At 40.7% G+C, this 20,781-nt stretch overlaps 1 protein-coding gene and 2 long non-coding RNA genes across 4 annotated transcripts in view; 2 read left to right on the forward strand and 1 right to left on the reverse strand.

Moving 5' to 3' along the window:
- Position 1: 1 nt before the first annotated feature.
- Positions 2-4,081, forward strand: LOC119616593. Its single transcript, XR_005233953.1, has 2 exons — positions 2-133; positions 1,263-4,081. It is a non-coding gene; the product is annotated as an uncharacterized LOC119616593 (long non-coding RNA).
- Positions 4,082-14,615: 10,534 nt separating this feature from the next.
- LOC119617595 lies at positions 14,616-19,885 on the reverse strand. Its single transcript, XR_005233930.1, has 2 exons — positions 19,794-19,885; positions 14,616-15,366 (listed from the first exon to the last, which is right to left on the reverse strand). It is a non-coding gene; the product is annotated as an uncharacterized LOC119617595 (long non-coding RNA).
- The window catches only part of rps6kb1a (ribosomal protein S6 kinase b, polypeptide 1a), a 19,149-nt gene continuing 16,694 nt past the window's right edge, over positions 18,327-20,781 (forward strand). For both annotated transcript variants that reach the window (XM_017433595.3, XM_017433596.3), the window contains exons 1-2: positions 18,327-18,817; positions 19,838-19,881. In XM_017433595.3, the coding sequence (XP_017289084.1) occupies positions 18,746-18,817; positions 19,838-19,881 (116 nt within the window). In that variant the 5' untranslated portion in view covers positions 18,327-18,745. The remainder of the gene's footprint in view (positions 18,818-19,837; positions 19,882-20,781) is intronic.

The following is a 20,781-nucleotide window of genomic DNA, read 5'->3' on the forward strand; positions in this document are numbered from 1 at the left end:
TCACCCACCCTCTTCTGTTGGTGGAAACAGCACTATTCCACTGCTGGGTGCGGCACTGCAGAAGCCCTTCAGGGAGTACTTAGAGGCCCAGAGGGCCGAGCTGCACCATGTCGCCAGAGAGGGGATCCCAACTGTAAGTACTGGGGGCGTCAGTCTCTCCCCCCCCTCTACACACACACACACACACACACACACACACACACACACACACAACTCAAATTGTCCCTCCAAAAACAAAAAAAAAAGTTTCTTTCTCTTTATCTAATTCTTCCTTTACATCCCTGACCCATTTTTTGTCACAAACCCAATTCCTGTCATTTGCCTTACCTGTGCTACTTCCTTAAGTTTTATTTGTGGGTGTTTTTTTTTTTTTTCTTAAAGCTAATGTCATTATTTGGTTCAAAGGACGATTTCATGGATTTTAGTCCAACCTGTATTGTTACAGTAAATTACAGAGGCTTGTTTAGGAGCAGGATGACAAAGCGGGTGAGCGGTGCCTTGGGCGGGCTCGGAGGGAGGAGAAAGATGGGAGGAGGAGAGGGGCCAGTGTAGGGTCTAGCTTCACTCGTTGGATTGAACTGTACTACGTGCTGACTCATGCTCCATCTTACCAATTGGGACAGTGTGTGTGAATGTGGTCACTCCCCTATGTGACACACACACACACACGCTTGCACTCAATGCCCCGCCTGAACCCAGCACTAACTGTAGACCGAGCCCCCTCCCCCTTGTGACAATCCATCAAACCCCCTCCTGTCTAGAACAAAAAGTGCCAGTTGTAGCTGAAGCCTATTTCTTTTTTGAAGCTTCCCCCCCTCGTCTGTGTTCCTCTCTCGCACTTTTCTCTCTCGCTTGTACGTGGTGATTCATTGAAAACAATTTTTCTTTTTTATGTGCTTTCACGAAAAGAGAAGGAAAAAAGGATAGACTTTGAGTTGCACAAGGACAGATTAAGGCATTTTTTAGAACAATGTTCCTTTTTTTCTTGTAACCTGAGCCTCCAGCAGTTACTGGAGAGAAGCAGGGCAATTTAACTCGGTGGAGGCAGGCTGCAGGCTGGGGTCAGTGGGGGCGTTAGGAGGGAGGACGGTGGGGGCTGCCGCGTGTTTTATTACCCCTGATCTCTATCTGTCCTGCACATGGAGCTGGATCCCCACCTAGCCTACAGCGTCGAGAGTGTGGGGGTGAAGAGGGGGTGGCCCTCACCTCACTGACCGAGCTCTTCTTCTTCTCTTCTGTGTCCTCTCTGTGGTCCCCGGCAGGAGGAGAGCTGGCTCTCGTGGCTCTTTGAGAAGGTTGTGGTCATCACGGTATGTTTCTTTGTCTGCTCCATTGTCAACTCCACGGCGCAGAGCCACGCCAAGCGCAGGCAGCAGGAGAAGTACTCGGACAGGAAGATGGAGTGAAGAAGGCCCTGGGATCACACCAGAGCAGCAGCTTCAGAAGCCGCCTCGGTCCTCCAGCTCCCACCACTCCTTCCCCTCGTATCTGCTCTCCCTCCTGGCTGATACCCCGTCATTATCTCAGGCAGAAAATCAACCGTTTCTGGTTCTTCTCTTGCCTCTGTAGCTACATGTTTATCTTGATCTTTTACTTGTTTGGGAAGGCTTTGCATTTGGTAGAGATTTTTTTTATGTGCGTGTGTGTTTTCTTGCTGCTTTCCCTAAAGGTAGGTGTTTGATGGGATACATAAGGTGGTGTGTGAGCTGACCTGTGAAACCATCCGTGTGGCTTCTTGTAACGGTTCTGAACATGAGAGAAGAAGCTGCTTGCTTTAAATTTTAAGTAGGTGAACTTTAAAATATTTTCCATCCCTGTTCTTGAGTAAGCTAAGATTGGTTCCGTCATTTTTTGGGGCTTTAAAACTAGCACCCAAATATGTAAAAGCCTGTTAAGTTGCAATCTGTATTTGCTCGGTTGTTAAGATTTTGTGGATTTGTTGTAGCTCTGTAGGTTTGGCCATGGTTAGATAAGACATATATATATATAACAGGAGTGTAATCAATCATGTCTTCTTTACTCATTGTTGTGCTCTATGCCGGTCATAGTAGGAATCTTAATGAATTTTTCAGACGATGTGGAGCTGTCGATGACTACTTCTTTTGTGTGCGCAGCCGAGCTCATCGTAGTACTTTTGGATAAGTAATGATAAATCAGCCATGAATCACCCTGCTGGTCCCTTTGTCTACCCTCATTGTTCGGCTTCCAGGAAGAGAGCGCATGAGTCAGCCTGGGGGCTACTTTACCAGATGCAGCCGTATTCTGAATCAGATCTACAACTGTGTGTGCGCGTGCCTGTGCGTCAGACGGAAGGAGGCTCAGAAATAGTGGCTTGTGTTAGCGTGGCTGCCACATTTGTTGCTCTGCCTTTTATCTTTCATGGATTAAAGCAGATTGGGTGCCACTAATAGACTCCTGCCCAGCAGTCTTCAGGGGTAAGATAGTAGCTGCTGTCTTTCACTTAGATTCATTTTCAGTGTCGTGATAAGTGCTCTTCTTTGTCTTCATTTGCCTTTTTTTTTAAATCCCGTAAATCTAGAGGAGGATAGGAAGCTTGGTGCGTTTTATCAGATAAGTCTTTTTATTTCATTTTTATTTTTTTAAGAGGTGGCTTTTCTTTTGTTGTTCTTGTTGGATAACGTCAGCTGGTTTTTCAGATATTTTTGCGCTTTTTTTTTCCTGTAATTGCCAGTGAAATGTGCTATTTTCTGTGCCGCTGCTGTGCTGTGCTGGACTGAGAGCAGTGGGGACGCCGAAGCAGGCACAAGCAGCGAGGGGAGGGAAAAAAACCCTCAAGCACACAGTGAAAAGCGTCTGTGCCCTTACCTCAGCTGAACCTTCGAATGAACTCGTTGCACTCCCCCCAGTCACGGAGCCAGGAGACGAATCACTCGAGTAGATTCAAAACAGAGGGGTACTGTTGAGCAGGCTGAACCCTGTGCTCTGCTGCGGCTCTAGTCTAGAACATTCACATCTCTTTTTTTCTTCCATCACGGTAAGTAGGATTAGGATTTCTTTTTTTTTTTTTTTTTTTCATTGTGTTTCCCTTTTTTTGTGTCTGTACTTGTAAATGTCTCAGGCATGTCCGTCACTCTCTCGGCCTGTCAGATAGCTTATCAGACTGGTGTTGGCTGTTAAGATTGCAAGGCGACAACAGTCTGTAGGCTGTCTGACATTTCGGGCTCTTTCATCTGACCAGCATCCTGTTTTGTCCTCCTCTTTTCTGTTTGTGTCATTGTTTCAGTTGGCATCAGTTCCCATTCAGAGGTGTGTGCTGCGATGTCACTTCCCTTTTATCCCAACCGCTTGTGAAACATTGGAGATGTGGGGGTCTATTGTTTATTTCCTCCATGCTAACGTGTGTGTGTGTGTGTGGGGGGGGGGGGTTATGTGGCTTTATGTGAGGAACTGTGTTTGCAGGTGCAGATGGTTGTAGTCACTTCTGTAAATGAGTACGTGTGTGTTTGTGTGAGTGAGTTGGCTGTGTCTTCTTGAATTTCCAGAGAATCCAGACACACCTCATTGCAACACATCACATTGTGACAGCGAGACTTAGGTATAGTACACAAAGTACTCACCCTGCCCCCCCCCCCTTCCCTTTTACACTTCCCTCTTCTGTATTACTGAGAACTTTCTTTTGTTGCTCAATACTCAAATTTTTTGTAAGACGTTGCATTTTATTTGAACAACTGTCGAGGCAGGATTTTTAAATGGGTAAATATCCACTAGCCACAAAAGCTTGTTTTGGTTTGTTGTTTTTTTCTAAACTATAACAAGGTTAATAACTTTTCTCTTAAAGTAAAATCATTGGATAACACTGGAATGACTCGCTGACATAAGGAATGTTTTTCTTGGCAGTTTCAGGATGTCCTGTTCCATAAGGGAGCCCCCTTTTGGCACGACTCTCTGAATGTGTGTGTGCATATTTGTCTAGAAATTCTGTTTATATTTCCCTGCATCAGCGCCTGGTTTTTATCTATAAAGTGTCTGTAACTTTAGCTGTTTTAAACTTGCATGCATTGTAATTTGTTTTTCTGTTATTTTAAAATCAATAAAGACGGTTGAAAAAGAAAAAAAAAAACGACTCCTTCTCTTCCTTATGTGTCTGGTCTTGACAACACTGGGTCCATGTTGACCCCTCCAAAGAATCTCACATGTCAGCCAAGAAAGGGGGACAGGGAGGATAGTGAGTTCATCACAACTCCAATTTCCACGTCTAATGTTTCACATCCAAACAGTTATCACATTACTGATGTGCCCCCTCCACACTGACATCATCCCCATTTCAGATTCCAAGCTGGGACTTAGCTGTGAGTTCAGAATAATACCTCTTATCACCCATGAAAACTGTATTTAAACTCGGTGGTCTTAAAGTAAATTACATTTTAGACTTGTTTCAGTCAATAATTGGGCTGTTAAAATTCATTTAATGCCTCTGTTCCTTTGTGCAGATGTATTTAATCAAATAAAGGAACTTCTTGCTCAAAAACTTATTTTAGGGCACTCTGTGGTAATGTCTGTTATTAGATTTATATGTTTTAAAATCAATTACGAAACGGTATATGTCATTCACTGCATACACAATAGGCTCTGTTGATTTTACACAGTGCAGGTATCAGGTTTTAAATCCCTGTTCTTTGGTTACAAAATGAAAATAATAAAACGGGAACTTTCCTGTGGTGCACGTGAACGCAGCGTGATCCCGTGTTCTGAGGTCAGGTGTGTGACCTGTGCTGTTCCCAGATCAGCCACACCCAGAGCAACATGAAGACGGCTGCTTCCACCCACCCTCACCCTGCCCCGGGGCTCCAGCTGAAAGCACAGGGTACACATCCTACCTGTCCGAACAGGCCGGCGGACTGATATTTAAATAATGACTCTGCTGTCGTCCTTCCTCTCTTCTCTGATCTCTCCATGTGCTGCACACACCTCTCTGAAATCTAAAATCTGCTGGTTTCATTTTTGTCCCACCCATCCCCCTTCATGCACTTACCACCGCCCATCTCTCATCCCCCCTCCTGTCAGCAGGCTAACCACCGGGGGATGCTGAAATATCACTGACTTCATCCCACCACCCACCCACAAGCCCACTCTTGGTATCCACTTAGTTCCTTTCACACTCTGTCTCATTAAATTAGACTGACCATGTGGGTTTCTTTTTCTTTTTTTTTTCAAAATCCAAAACCACATTAAGGCATTTTGCTTTTGCAGGTCAGATCAGGTCAAATCATACAATACAGTCACCAAATCCCAACTCACAGAGTTAAACATTTACTGTTGAAATACAAAACTACAAAGCATCAAAACTCTGATTTCTTTGTTCAGAATTAAAAAAGACTTTAAAACTGAATGTTTCTGACATTACATCGGCTGTGAATCAAGCCAACATGAGTGATGCAGAGCTTTAAACCTTTATTCAAGTAGTCAAAATTATTGAGGATTTAAAAAGGTACAAATCATTCTTTAATGATTTTATTTTAAAAAAAAAATCAAAACCAGGTGATTTAGATCACATGTGGCTCTTCTGCCCCTCCTTGTAACTATGACCACAAACAACATGAATTGAGTAATATTTATGTTGTAAGTGACAATACAAACAAATACTTTTAGAAGTTTTCACACCTAATTTTTTTGCATTTGCTTGTTACTCAAATGTCTGTTAAAGAATGGAATGAAAATTCTTAGTTGATGACCTTTCCCAACATGAAACAGACTGTGCAGGTATGAATCCATGACAGGGAAATGAGTTTATATGAGCATGGACCTTCTGCAGGAGAACCACACTAGTAATCCAATTATTTTGGGATTCCTATGTGAACTCTTTAGTATTTTAAAAGCTAGTACACAGCTTTGTATCATTTCAGCCGAACTACCTAAAAATGGTTCAAGTTTTCATTAGAATGTGTCTAAAGTGCATTGATCTATTTTACTGTTGAGTTAATAGTTTTACTTTGTTCATGCAAATTACTGGCATATCTTTTAACAAACTTGAGGCAAACTGCTGAAAATGCAGAATTTGGAGTTTTGCACATTTATTGGAAATTATAGATTTTAAATATGGCTCTGTAGAACTATACAGCTACATTTTTTTTACAACAGTGTAAAAAAACAAAAATAATAAATGATAAAAGCCTGCTAAGCTGTTTCAGTAAATAAAGTTTGCAGTCTTGTATTTGGAAAAAAAGAGAGAAAACTTGTAATAAAATCACAAAAAAAACTGTTTAATTTTACAAAACGAATATAGACTGTAACTAATTTGTATAATTATTTTAGTACTTTTTCAAAATAATGTGAAGGCCTCAGATAGGTCTGAGCAAGAAAGTGTCATTTTCATTTTCCTTTTGTCTTACAAGTAGAAAGTAAAATAAAAATTCACAATACAATATAAACTGTACATACTTATGTAATATTTAAAAAACATTTTTTTATCAATTGTGTTATTTGTAATTTAAGGACAAATCATTTGTGGTTTTATTTTAACTTTTTTTAGTAGCAGAGATGATAAAGTTTGCCGTTCTCTCATCTAAACTAATTCTGTTGATGGTTACCTAATTCTTACCACAAAGAATGTAAAAGTATGACCACACTTACAGAATATTTGGGGGCTTGTTCATTATTTGAAACGCCAAGAGAAACTTCAGCCTAAAAGTAGTTCTGAGTAGAAATCTATGAACTGATGGACCCAGCAATGTGTGAATATCTGTTTCTCTGTTAAACACATGCTTGTGTGCACTCGTACATCATAACTGCGGTTTTGACTCCAAAAGCCTTTGTTTCCTTTATTGTGGTTTTGGCAGGCCAAGATTAAACAGACTTATCAGCAGCTTCATACTCTTCATGATTCACTCCGTCTGAAGGAGAGGGGGATCACGTTTGATACAGATCATAAGGTCTCCTCAGAGTGACAGAGTATCTACTAAACTTATCAACACACTTATCCGATGGGCTGTGGTGTTGATAATTTATAATTATTTTACTGCAGTTATTCAAAGCGTCACTGAGTCATGATGAAGTCTTCGTTGGATCGAGTTGGACACAATGAAACATCCTCTGGTGCCGAGCTGAACTGATGATGTGTGGATATTTGAACGAAGCAGAGCTCAGCAGAAGGCCCTGCTGCTCCCGCCCACACAGTCCCAACATGGCCGACTGTTTAATGACTGAAAACACATCTTTTGGTTATGAAGTGGGCTTCTTCCCAGACCTTTTAAATTCCAGAATTTGTGTATTTTTTGTATTGCACTGCATCATTTTTTTTACTTGGTTTTATTTAACCTTTACATAACCATGAAGTCCCTTGAGATGACCATTTCTGTTTCAAAAAAAAATCTGGTTGTGATGTGCCACCATTACAAAGTTACAGGCTAAAAATGAAAACTAACAAAAATCTAAATACATTTAAAACAAAATCAACAATATAGAAGTACAAAGAATAAGAATAGGTGTTGTACTCTTCAGTGACAAAAGACTTTATAAGATCTTTGGACTCTTCCAAAGAGACAACAACATTAAACTTTAGTTTGTCTGAAGATTATCCCATGACCTCTCTGTCTCTTTAGGCATAAAGAAAGTCAAGAGACCAGTTTTTTTTTAATGAAAAGTAAAGTCTTTATGATACACAAAATCTAAAGAATAAAATGAGAAGGATATAAATATTGTCACTGTAGTCAAGAAAATTTACAAATTTAGCCTGAGCAAGTTGTTTTCCTGACTGATAATTTAAGACAGACCCTGTTTTGACTGAAAGAGCCTTCAGATTTTTTTATTAAATGGTCAATATGCATTTGAAAAGAAAGAATCCAAACAAATACCTAAATATTTGTAGGATGGTACTCTTTTGATAAGGTCTCCCCCTAGAGTAGGAATGCCAGTATTATGTGGGTTCTGCCAGTGACTTCTGAAAACAAGACAACACCAATTTGTTGTTGTTTTTTTCACATTAGGCACCAGGTTTCAGCTGCACGGTGTTGCCTGCAGCTGGCAAAACGCAGTATGAAGCTTTCTCAACAGCTCAGCTCGAAGTAGCAAGAGTAAAGTATGGTGTCGTCCGCATAAAGGTGCACTTAAGCTGTGGACAAATTTATCGCCATGTTGTTAATGAAGAAAATAGATAATCAAATGTCTCCAAAAACGTAGTCTTTGGGTCTTCTTTTAAAATAATCAGACAATTGAAAGAAATCAGAAAATCTGCAACGTGTTCTATGTGAAAGGCAGCTTTTAAACCATGATCAAAGCACTAAAATGGAGTCTGTTTCATAGCAGCTCATAATCAACAGAGTCAAATGCTCTGTTTAGTAAACGTTTAATTCACTTCAAAGATAAAACACTTTAAAATGCTTTTTTTCTTTACAGTCCTACGTGTTATAACATGAGTGAGTCATAATGAACCTGCTGAAATGCACGTTATATTTCATCACTTCTCTGCCTTTTATCTTGCTGGACTTGTGTCAGTGTCACTCAGGTGTGCCGAACGTTTGCCAGGAAGTGCTGATCAGGAAGCACAACAAGGCAGAGCATGCCTTGGAGGAGAGTGGGCGTAGCGTTGCAGGTATGTAGAATGCAATCCTTTCCTTGTGAGACTCACTGAGTCATCCTGGGGAATCTTTAAAATCTGAGCAGAATTTATCCCGAGGTGCCAAGTGACAGATACGCAGCTTTACACGCCAACGCAGGGTTCTGTGTCATGACATGAGGCCATCGCAGAAATATTACGCAGGAATGCAGAACACTGCCTTCCACGCATACCAGTTCCCACTGCAGATTAGGCAATATCAGAATGAAGAGGAAAACTGCCAATAGCTGCAGTGAGCACATGAGAAAGGTTTAAGATAATGGTTTTGAAAACTTGTTCTTTCCCAGCTGTAGTTTTAACCAAAATACAAATTTCAGTCTGGTTGAGCTACAGGAAAACAATAAAAGCAATAAAGTTATTAAGACTTTTCCTAGTGGGAACTTGTATATCTTTTTATGACAATTATGGAGCAGTTGAGGGAAATACAAAAATAATAGCTTTATTATAACACTAGTAAAATCAAACTTGTTGAAGGAGAGAAAACCTAAAACTAGAACATTTCTAGGGTGCCAAAGCAGCTACTGGCAAAAAATTCCAACATCCATCAGCTTTCTTTTTGAAAGCCCAAATGTAATTTGGGATTTACTTTTGTAATATTCTAAACTGACAAAATACTAATATGTGATATATAAACTTTATAAGACGTGAAAATGAATGAATCAATCAAAAGATGTGTTAAAGCAGCCGCCAAGGCAGCCACATACTTGTGTCTCTCACTCCCTGATAGCACTCATTGTAAGACAGGCAAACTGCAGTGCAGAGTAGAAAGTAAGCCTCAGACAAACCGTCAAAGTGTAGAAACTATCAATTTTATTGAAAAAAAATTCTGAATTGTAAGTGGCAGAAGCATCTGGTTGTCACACGTGTACATTTTTTATGTATTTACACTGTTTTATTCAGGACAGATGAAGAGAAAAAAACATTCCCTTCTAGTTTTGAAGATTTTCTGAACTCGGATACAATGAAAGTTAATGAGAGTTTGGATGTCCACACTCTGCAGTCTCATGGGATTTAAGAACAAACCATAAGGCCCGAAAAGTAGGAGACAAAGAATGTAAAAATGCCAGCATTTTTCTTTATAAAGAAGTGTAATGTTTGTGGGAAAAAAGAACATTTTGGAATGTTTAGACAACACCAAATTTAGTGTGACATAATCATGTTCAATATTTTGTGGTAAAATTTTAAAAAATCCTAAAATTGATGCTGTGTAAGAACCGGTCATACTTTTCTCACCCATATACTATGCGTGTGTGTGTGGAAAATTTCATCTACAGTGTTTGGTGTAACCCCACCAAAGGTCAAATTCCTAGTGGAGCTGCACGTTTTGTTGAATTTCTGTATGGGTTTATCTGAGGTCAGGTGTGTGACCTGTGACCCGAGTCAGTAGCAAATCAAAAATTGTAACAGAAACAGAAGAATATTGACTGAATAGTTTTAATGGTGCTTCATCGCTTATGCATTGGCAGCCTAACCTGGTGATTTACATTTATCAGTAAACAGAAGTGCAAAAAGACAATGTGTTTTGTATTGTATGTAAAAAGCAAAGCAAAACAAAACAAAAAAAAAACCTTTTAAGGTGTTTTTCACCATAAAATTGCCACACATGTTATTTGCACAGTCAATATTCCATGCTATTTAGTGTTAGCAGTGAAAAATACCATTTTTGTTTGGAATGGATGTTAGGACAGTGAACATATATTTTTATTGTCCTGGTTTTACCGTAAAATCAAAATTACTGGGGCTTAAAACCATGGCTTGGGAAACCAAAAACAACTCAGTAAATAGACAAGCTTGGTTAAAATGCATAACTGTGGTAATACCAAAGACAACTTCTTAAGGTCAGCGCCAATTGATTGGTTCTTCCCAACCAAAGGAAAAGCAATCCTATCAACTTGATATTTTAATGTAAAAATAAAACCGACCAAAAAATCTTTCTGACATACCACGTATAAAACTCACATTAAAATCATCTGACATTACTCTGACTTAAACTCCTTTATGTTAACTTGAGTCTTCTCCACATTTTATGCATGAGACCTCTTGTATGTGTTGTGTTGTGTTTAGTAGGTGCTGTTCACATCAGCATCCTGCAAACACAACCAGACACATTTGTATCAGAATACAGCAGACGTTCTGTGCTTCTCTGCAGAACCACTTCACTAAAGGACATTTACTGCCTCAACAACCTCACCTGACCCCCCTAATGCTTTATGTCCCCTCTTTTTATTACAGCTTTGCTCTTGTGTAGTTTCTATTCTTATCGTCCCAAGATTGAGCCTTTACCTCTCCAGCCACTCTGGCATTCTTCAAAGGCAAGAGGAGGACCAAAAGTATAAACTTACAGGATTTTAAAAGTCTTGAATGTGCCTAAAAGTTTGCACTTTAGCTTAGATTTTACCCTTCATGAAATTTTCTGACCTCATTTTGCATTCTCAGTCATACTGGATAATCGGTCTCATAAAAGATCATTTGTGATGTAATTAAATAGGAAAGGAAACAGTAGAAGGGTTAAATTTTATGATTTTTAAAGATTTTACCACAGAATGTTCAACTTAGTGAGATGATGTCACACACGACGGGGTGGGGTGTCACCAAAACAAGGGTGAGTTTCTGCCTCAAGTTGAGGAGTTCAAGTATCTGGGTGTCTTATTCAGAAATGATGGTGGAGCAGGAGATGATAACTTCGAATTGGGGCAGTAATGAGGGCACTGGTCCAGTCTGGCCTCCTGTGCTCCTTCCTTGGAGGATTTTCAGGAGGATTTTCCACTGAGCAAAGACCTCAAGGCAGACCCAGAACTTGCTGGAGGAATTATGTATCCTCTCTGGCCTGGGAACCTCTTGGGACCCCCCAGGAGGAGCTGGAGAGTGTCATTGGGGAGACATATGTCTGGGTTTCCCTCTTGGACCTGTTGGCTCTGAATTATAGCCAATTTTGTGTTTTCTAAGACTGATTAGCTATCGCAGCCATCTTCAAATGCAGTTGACTTCAAAAGTCAATCAGTTGTAGATGTTGTACATCCAATGATTACTTTCTGAGAGGTTCATTAAAATCTTCCCAGTAGTTCATGAGATATTTTGCTAACAAATAATAAATAAGACTGTCTGCTCAGTATGGTAGCAAATTAATAGGGGAAACCATTGACTGGATCAATGATTCCCGACCCTGATCCTCAAGGAACACTATGCTGCATGTTGTCACTGTTTCCCTGCTCTTCAGAAGGTCTTTGACATCTGCAGAAGCCTGTTAATCACACAGTCATTCAAATCAGGTGTGTCAAAGCAGGAAAACAACTAAAACATGCAGGATAGTGTTCCTCGAGGATTAGGGCTGGGAACCACTGGACTAGAGTAGATGATTCAAATGCTGAAAATTTAAATTTAAACAGCTGCACTTGCTGTTTAGGGCAATTAGAAATAAAAAGCATAGAAAGCAAGTCATTTTTTATAATGTTATTGGTGTTTATTGTCCACATGAAAGCACGTAGCTTGTAATAGAATACTCCACAAGTTGTTAACACCACACATTTAGCAAAGAAGACAAACCAAAACAGTTTTAATCCTCTGTCCTAAATAAATGGCTCTCCATATTGACCTAGTCCAAACACACGAAGACAACACAGCCGGTTGATATGCAAAGTGATTTGCATATCAACAAATACAACACCAACCTCAAGTCATCTCACAGACCCACTACAGAGCATTGCAACTTTCTACCAGTCTTCAGCCTGCTCTTTTTCTAAACATCAACCAAACTAAACATAAATGAGAACACACACACAGAAACAGGTTTTGTTTTCCAGTTGAAGCTGGTTTTGATCACGGGGCAATCAGAATAAAACAAACTATCCGATGGAGCTGAGGTAGCGCTCAAAGTGAAGCTTCCCAGCAGGGGGCTTTCCTCAACGTCAGGACAAAGGTTTCAGATGAGCCACTGCTCCACAATTTACCCACACACACAGACAACCCCCCTCCCCCACACACACATGCACATACACACACACACACACACACACTAAAAAAGACTGTGGTCAAGGCTGACCTTCTAACTTCTAAACCAAGAACACAGTGGGGATTTCAGCTAGAATTACTTTCACTTTTACTTCCAAATTTTGAAGGTCATTGAAGTTTAAACGTAATATTTTTTTCAAAAAGATCTCATCACAGTCCTTACAGCAGTCAACTGCTTTCACACCGAATGATCTGAAGGACAGCAACAGAAAGGAGAAGCTAAAGACTACATTTATTTTCTGTTCAACTAATTGACTTTCCTGATAACTCCATGGTTATGGACTTCAATTCTAAAATGATTTGTTTTATGGTCTAAACAAAGAAAATACTTGATATGTGATTTGTCTTAAACCTGCAAATCTGTTTGCATCTAAAATTATTTCTCCTTGCTTTTGAAAGAAAGTTGAAGTATTTTAAATAGATTAAATAAACATTTTATTCAAGTTGACCTATTTTTCTCTCCTGTTTTATGAAGAAATGACGAGCTAACAGCTATACAGAACACGGTTAAGACCAAAGTGGATTGCCCTTATCTTAAAACAGCCCCAATCTCCAAAAACTCATTGTTGTTCATATAAACACTATTTTTAAAAACCATTTCCACTACTGTCAATTTTGCATTAAATGGTTATTTATGTAGAATTGTACTGCAGAAGCAGTGAGATGTAGCACTTCCGGTGCAGCCTCAGGTCAGTTCAGGCAGGAGTTTCCTGATATTTTTTGCTGAAACATATGTGTAATGTTAGATTTACATGGTGTGAAAGTTTAAACATTAGCATTTGCATCAATTTCTGTGAAATCGTGAAGATTGGAGTTCTTTTAAGATGGCAGCAATCCAGACAGATAGTCTGCAATAATTAAAGATGCAGCTTTTAAAAGTATTTATGTAAAACATAGCATATGGAAACAGCATCAGACTCTTATTCAGCTATGTTTCACAAGCTCCGCAAACCTCTGTGGAAGAAAAACAGAGCTTCTGTAAACTAATAATAATCTTCATTTACAGAGTGGTTAATGAAGTTTGTTGCTTGTATTTTTGCTATGCAGTTATGAAAATAAATAAAAAGATAAATAAATAATCACTTTCTAGGGTCTGGGCCACCAGAGGGAGCAACAATCTCTGATTTTACACAATAAAAAATCAAAGGGTTGAATGAGAAATCTGCATACAGCATGTAAGGACTGTAGAAGTGCATTAATAGATTTAAGTAAAGTGTAACTATGCAAACAAAATTTAATATATGTGAATAATGTTTAAACGCTAATAAAAAAAAACTTTTGGATATCTGAAGATGAATAAAAATTATCTGAAATGTTGCTTTTGAATTGAAAGAAAGCCTTGATGGATATCTGAATCATACATTTTAACAAGGGGGAACTGAATGGTGAATATCTGTAATACATGTTCAGTCTAGCTGTTAAATGTTTAAAAAACAGCAAAAGTTTTGAGGATTTTTAGCTACACGGAATCAGGGAAGATTCCACTGTGTTCCCAGGCCAGCCAAGAGACATAAGCCCCTTTTCCACCGGCTCTAAAGGTCCCGGTGTTCTGATGATCTGTGCTACTTCGTCAGATATCTGTGTCTAACTGTCGGTGCTACCCGTCAAAAACTACAACTGTCATGTTTACAAACCAAAAACTACAGCGGTTCGTGTTAATGTTAAATATCATCGGATACTGAAGTGGAAGCTTAGGAGTTATGCTTAGCATAGCATCGGAACAATTTATATCGACAACGAAAACCTTTCTAAAACCACAAAAATCACTTCCTTCATCAGAATATCCTACCCGTTTAAAATGAGTTTTTTCGAGTTTCCTAGCTTTTATGAAATACAGTGGTAGCACATGTTGGTGTCCTAAAACCCTTCTGTAATTGATAGTGAACCATTTTAAATTCAAATGTATTATTCAAACTATTTATTGTAAATTATTGGTATGATGTTGCAGATTGTTTAATAATATTTGTTTGTTTTGAGCCAGCACTGTTGGTGGTTTGTATTTTTGTTTTGTTTATTTGTATTTGCACTTTGTAAAGTTTTTTTTTGTTATGTACCTCAAGGGCTGCCGTAGCTAAGAGGGCAGGCCTATAAAAGCTGGCAAATCATTGTGTTAATGAATGACTTGAACAAACTGTCAAAACTTAGTGTTCCCCGGTGAAAGCAGCGAGGTACGTTTTATTTTATTGTTTGTGAGTTGTAAGTTTATGTTTATATACTAATATTTGTATATCTGTTTAGTTTTCACGGTGATTACGGTGACTGATGGACCAAATCAAAAAAAAAATAAACAAACGGAGAAAATCACCCGTTGAGACTGCGCAAATTTATTCAAGTGCTGGGGAGCTGCTACACCTTCATCAGAATATCCTACCTGTTAAATATAAGTGGGTAGCACAAATAGATGCAGTCAAACCCTTTATTAAAATATCCTACCATTATGAAATTCAGAAGTAGCACACATAGATGCATAACAATACCCTACCTTAAAAAACAATAAGGTAGGGTATTCTGTTGCACCAAGTGTCTTCATTTGAGTTTTCTACCTTTATAAAATATAGTGGTAGCACACGTCGGTGTCCTAAAACCCTTTATAAGAATATCTAACTTGAAGAAAGAAAGAATGATACAGTACCAGACAAGATTTTATTATACATACATGAAAATAGACATCTATAAATACAATTTACTGCTGGCAACTCTTTGCACATGAATAATTAGTTTGACACTCTTTTTTTATATGTGGCATAGTTAAAATGTGCCCACCGCCTGCACAGGTAACACTGCACCTGAAATGATAAAGTGACAGATACAGAATAATCAATATTCCCTTGGATTTCTTTTTGAGTCAATAATTATATATAAGCTATAACCTTTTACTTTAAGAGAGTGAATGAAATAGTTCATGTCTTATTGTTACGGATACATTATAACCATTTCCCTGTAAACATTTTACTGTTACCTAAGAATTCAAATCTGCAGGTTACATCCACCCACTGATCATCATTTGCAGCGTGCCTTCGGAGAAATGAAATGAAACTAAACAAAACTTCTACAGGTAGCACATATCGATAAGAAATCAGCTGAGTAAACAACTTGTGACGTAACATCGGTCTGCGCATGCGCATTGCCACAAGGTAGGTTGGATTGATGGGTAGCACAGAAAGTCAGAACACCGGCTCCACTCTACTCGGCTTGCTTTTCATGCATTTCCAGCGGCATGTTTTCGAGGCCGGTCCCTGCTTTGGAGTAGGGCCAGCCGGGCCGGCCCTGCTTTCATGGGTGACGCAAGCGTAGCTCCTGTTCACTCATTGGTCGTGGCTGTGGCCAGATGTAAGCATAAAGAGCGAACGGTAGGAATATAAACAACAGCGTTAGCTTACCCTGCAACATTTATGCCGTCTGTCCAACAGCTGAAGGCGCTGTGAAGCCTGAAGTCTCTGGCAGATAACAGCTGTCCTACTCCGCGCAACAATTGCGGCATCCTAAATATGTCCAACTTACTGTTCGCATTGGAAACCAGACTTTTGCACCATTTGTATAAAGACTGAATGGCCTGTAACAATGGACCCCAATCCCTTACTCAAGGAGCACCCCCCACAGAGTACCGTGGGGAACATAATTGAAGGCCTTCTCCAAGTCCACAAAACATGTAGACTTGTTTGGGTAACTCCCATGCCCCCTCGAGGACCCTAGAGAGGGTAAAAAGCTGGTCCAGTGTTCCACGCATTGTTCCTCCTGAATCTGAGGTTCGACAATCAACCAGACTCTCTTCTCCAGCACCCCTGAACACCTTACCAGGGAAGCTGAGGAGTGTGATTTACCTATAATTGGAACAACACCTCTTGAAACACCATTCTTAAAAAAGGGAATCCCCACCCCAGTCTGCCAATGCAGTGACACGGCCCCCGATGTCCATGCAATGTTGCAAAGGCATGTCAACCAAGACAGCCCAGCAAAATCCAGAGCCTTGAGGAATTCAGAGCGGATCTCATTCATCCCCGGAGCCCTGCTGCCGCAAAGATTTTTAACTATCTCGGCGACCTCAGCACTGGTTATGGCTGGACCCACCCCAGATTCCGCAGACTCAGCTGTCCCCATAGAAGACGTATTGATGGGATAAATATTATCTTCATAATATTGTCCTCATATTATTCCTTCCATCGTCCATGAGGTCAGCAGCACCGCACCTCAATTATACAAAGTGTTGGTAAAGCGCTGCTTCCCCCGCCTCAGCCGCCTGATGGTTTGCAAGAATCTTTTTGAGCCGATCAACAGTGTCTATCCAAGACCTCACCAAACTTCTCCCACACCCGAGTCTTTGCCTCAGAAACACCCATGGCTGCAGCCCATCTTGGCCTGCTGGTACCCAGCTGCTTCTGGAGTCCTACCAGTTACCAAGGTCCAATAGAACACCTTCTTCAGCTTGACAGCCTTCCTTATCCAGGATGTCCACCACCAGGTTCAATGATCGCTGCCAAGAGAGGCATCAACAACCTTAAAGCCGCAGCTCAACTTGCGGAAAATGGCCCACTGGGATTCAACTAGGATGCAATTGGAGCTCTGCAGTTAGAACCGGAGGTGTGAGTTGGAGTTTTTTCTGTAAGGTTCTTCTGTCAGGTGTTCCCAGCAAACCCTCACTATTTGCTTGGGTCTACCGGGTCTGTCCGGCATCTTACCCCGCCATCTGATCCAACTCACCACCAAGTGGTGATCAGTTGATAACTCTGCTCCTCTCTTCACCAGAGTGTCCAAAACATACACGACTACAAAGTCTATCCTTGATCTGCGGCCTAAGGTGTCCTGGAGCCATGTGCAATTATGGACACCCTCATGTTCAAACATGGTGTTCATTATGGACAAACTGTGACTAGCACATAAGTCCAATAACAGAACACCACTTGAGTTCAGATCAGAGAGGCCGTTCCTCCCAATAATGCTCCTCTAGGTCACACTGTCATGACCCATGCAGGCATTGAAGTCCTGCAGCAGAATGGTAGAATCCCCAGCTGGATCACCTTTCTGCACCCCCTCTAAGGACTCCAAAAAGGCTGGGTACTCTGTACTGCAGTTCAGTGCATAGGCACAAACAACAGTCAGAGCCCATCTCCCACCTGAAGGAATAGGAAAGCCACCCTCTCATCTACCGGGGAAAATACCAATTCACAGGTGCCAAGATGGGGGGGCTATGAGTAGCCCCACACCAGCCTGGCGCCTCTCACTATGGGCAACTCCAGAGTGGAATAAGTTTCAGCTTCTCTCAAGGAGATTGATTCCAGAACCCAAACTGTGCGTTGAGGTGAGCTCCTATATCTACTCAGTACCACTCAACGTTGCGCAGAAGATCAGGATCCTTCCCCACCGGAGAGGTGACATTCCATGTCCCAAGAGACAGCTTTGGTAAGTTAGGGTTAGAGTGCCAAGGCTCCCAACTTCGGCTGCTGCCTATAGCACTATGCACCCAACCCAAATGACCCCTTCTGCAAGTGGTGGGAAGGCAAACCCATGTAACTCCTTCGGGGTGCCCCCAACTGGGCCCCATGGATAGAGGCACGACCACCAGGCGCTTGCCGATGAGCCCCTCCACCAGGTCTGGCTCTGGGGTGAGGCCCTGGCAAACCATGTCTGGGCGAGGGACAAGTTTCTTGCTGTCTTTTGTCCATACAAGTCTTTTTGAACAGCTCTTTGTCTGGCTTGTCACCTAGAACCAATCTGGGCAATTGCCCTCAACAGCATAGCTACCAGGATCATTCAGGAACACAAACTCCTCCGCCACGCTAAGGTAGCAATTCATGGATGAGTCGCTTCAATTCTAACCAAATAAATATTTTGACTACAAGGCATGCTGTTATTGAGCCCTAAAATGTGTAATTACGTTTCATTATATGTTACAACGGCCTGCCATACTATCCCGTCCTGTAAACATGTGTCTACTACATTCTGCTGTTATGCTGCCAGTGTTATACATTATATTTGTAAGTGGAGCAGAGTAGTGCCGGTTGGCCGACACTAGAGGCTGGTTCCGCTGCCCAGAGCTCACGTTGTGTCGGTTAGCGGGAGGTTAGCTTCATGCTTTCTGCGGTCGCCGGTTAGCGGGGATGGCTCTCCCATGAGGTGGGGGAGCGGGGCTGTGTTTTCTGATTAAAAGCCAAGTGAAGTTTCTCGGACATGGCCGGGGTTTTCGACATCGATTTGGATCAACCGGATGAGAATGTCTCTGACGACGAACTTGAGGACGGGGTGAGTTTACGTTCTCAGCTGGGCTAACGCTCAGCTCCGTTAGCCAGTTAGCTTAGCAGTTAGCAGCTTTGAGGCCTGCGTTGCTAACGTTAACTATAAAGTGTCCATTATCGGACAAGTTGACGGCCACTCGTGTCTTAAATTCCTATTATGTCTCATATATGTTTTCGTAATTTTATTTAACATAATTAATTATGGCTGCGATGTAAACGAACACAATTTCACGTTGTTTTCTGTGTGTAAAATGGCTACAAAATTACTTTCCTGACCGACACTCACTGGATAAGTCCATTTGCTGAATCGAGCTGAACAGTTTTGCTCAAGTTAAATATGCAGGGACACTCGAAACGATATGTTAATAAATTGACTGTGGAAATTGTATATCAAGTCAGATAGCAGTTATAACAAAAGCTGAAAACAAATTGAAATTAGTTGCCCATCATTGTAACATGAATTTCACAACTAGCTGTCCGATAATGGAGGTGTAAACAATCCAAGCATCGGCATTCATCACCGGTGTGTTCATTGCTATGTAACAAGGTGTTAATACACGAACACACACAGAGACACAATTTGAAAGCTATGACATCTTTAGTGGAACGTATAGTTTAAGTGGTATTTATTTAAGCTCACGGTGAAGCCGACTAAAAGTAGGTAGAAATCCTACCAATGTTAGCCAAACTGTGGCTAAAATCTCTGCAGCGTTAGCTTGTTCTCCCACTTCTCTATGTAACATTCACGAAGTGTTAAAAGTTTTCGCTTCTGCTTCAGCCATGTTATTGCTAGTTATATAGTATGCTGGGTTGAATAATGTTAGTAAACTACAAACCGTGTGTTTAACTAGCTTGGAAATTAGCCCGCCAAATATCTGTTACCAGAGCTATTGGCAAAAAACGTGAAGGCTCCGAAAGTGGAACTGAGTGCGCTTTATTGTTATTATCTATCACACAAATAACAACAGTATTTTTTGACCAACCCATGTGTTTTAATGTTGTGTCCTGTTGTCCACCCTGTTTTCAGACTCAGCTTGGTGATTACATGGACCAGTGCAGCAGCTTTGAATTGTAAGTACACGAAGTGCTCTGATTCACTGCAGCCTGAGCTGAAAGAGTTACCTTAAAGTGACAAGCAATTAGTTTTAAAATGTGCTATGTAACTCTAGGGGTTAATCATCTGGGGGTTGTTATTTTGCATTTTGTTTTAATGTATTTCAGTAGCAATGATGCACTTATAAATAACCATTTAACCAATGACTATTTGCGTAGACGAGCTCCATTCTGTTCAAAGCATTTGTGTAATTGCCACAAGCTCTTCGCTGACCGCTTATATCCTGTACCATTCACCCCATAAAAAAAAGGAGAAACAATTCTCACTGATCTCATCTGGATATGTTTGAACGATCGACAGAATTGCCAAATGGGTTTTATCCTGCAGAGAGTGGCAGAGCCCTGGAGTAGGTCCATGCAGATATCTGAGAAGGCAGAAACGGAGGCAACAACACACACCCACACTTCTGGCCAGCTTACACTGACCAACCTCACATGCTAGAGTTTTTGCTGTGGTTGAAAGGCACTGAAAGGGAGCCTTGGTGGCACCGATTAGTTAGCTTGAATTTTGATCATTATGAACTGAGATACAAAAATGTGCTAACAATAATAACAGGGATTTATTTGCGAACAGTGGCGGCTCCAGATATTTTTTTCTGCAGGTGCTAAGGGGGTGCTAAGCATTTTATTGAGGGTGCTAATGAAGGATTATTTGTTCTTACAGTTCTCAACACACACAGACGCAAGCACAAACATATATAATCATATATATATGGTATATTAATGAAGAACAGAATGAAATATACATATGTATCTGTGATAGGCCGATATCTCTGCCTAAACCTCTATCACAGAAATAAAGAAGCTTCCCACAACATGAACATGTAGCAGTGCACTGATCTCACCTAAGTAAAGCAC

The sequence above is a fragment of the Kryptolebias marmoratus genome, linkage group LG13, assembly GCF_001649575.2.
Source record: "Kryptolebias marmoratus isolate JLee-2015 linkage group LG13, ASM164957v2, whole genome shotgun sequence".
In the NCBI taxonomy this organism is placed as follows: domain Eukaryota; kingdom Metazoa; phylum Chordata; class Actinopteri; order Cyprinodontiformes; family Rivulidae; genus Kryptolebias; species Kryptolebias marmoratus.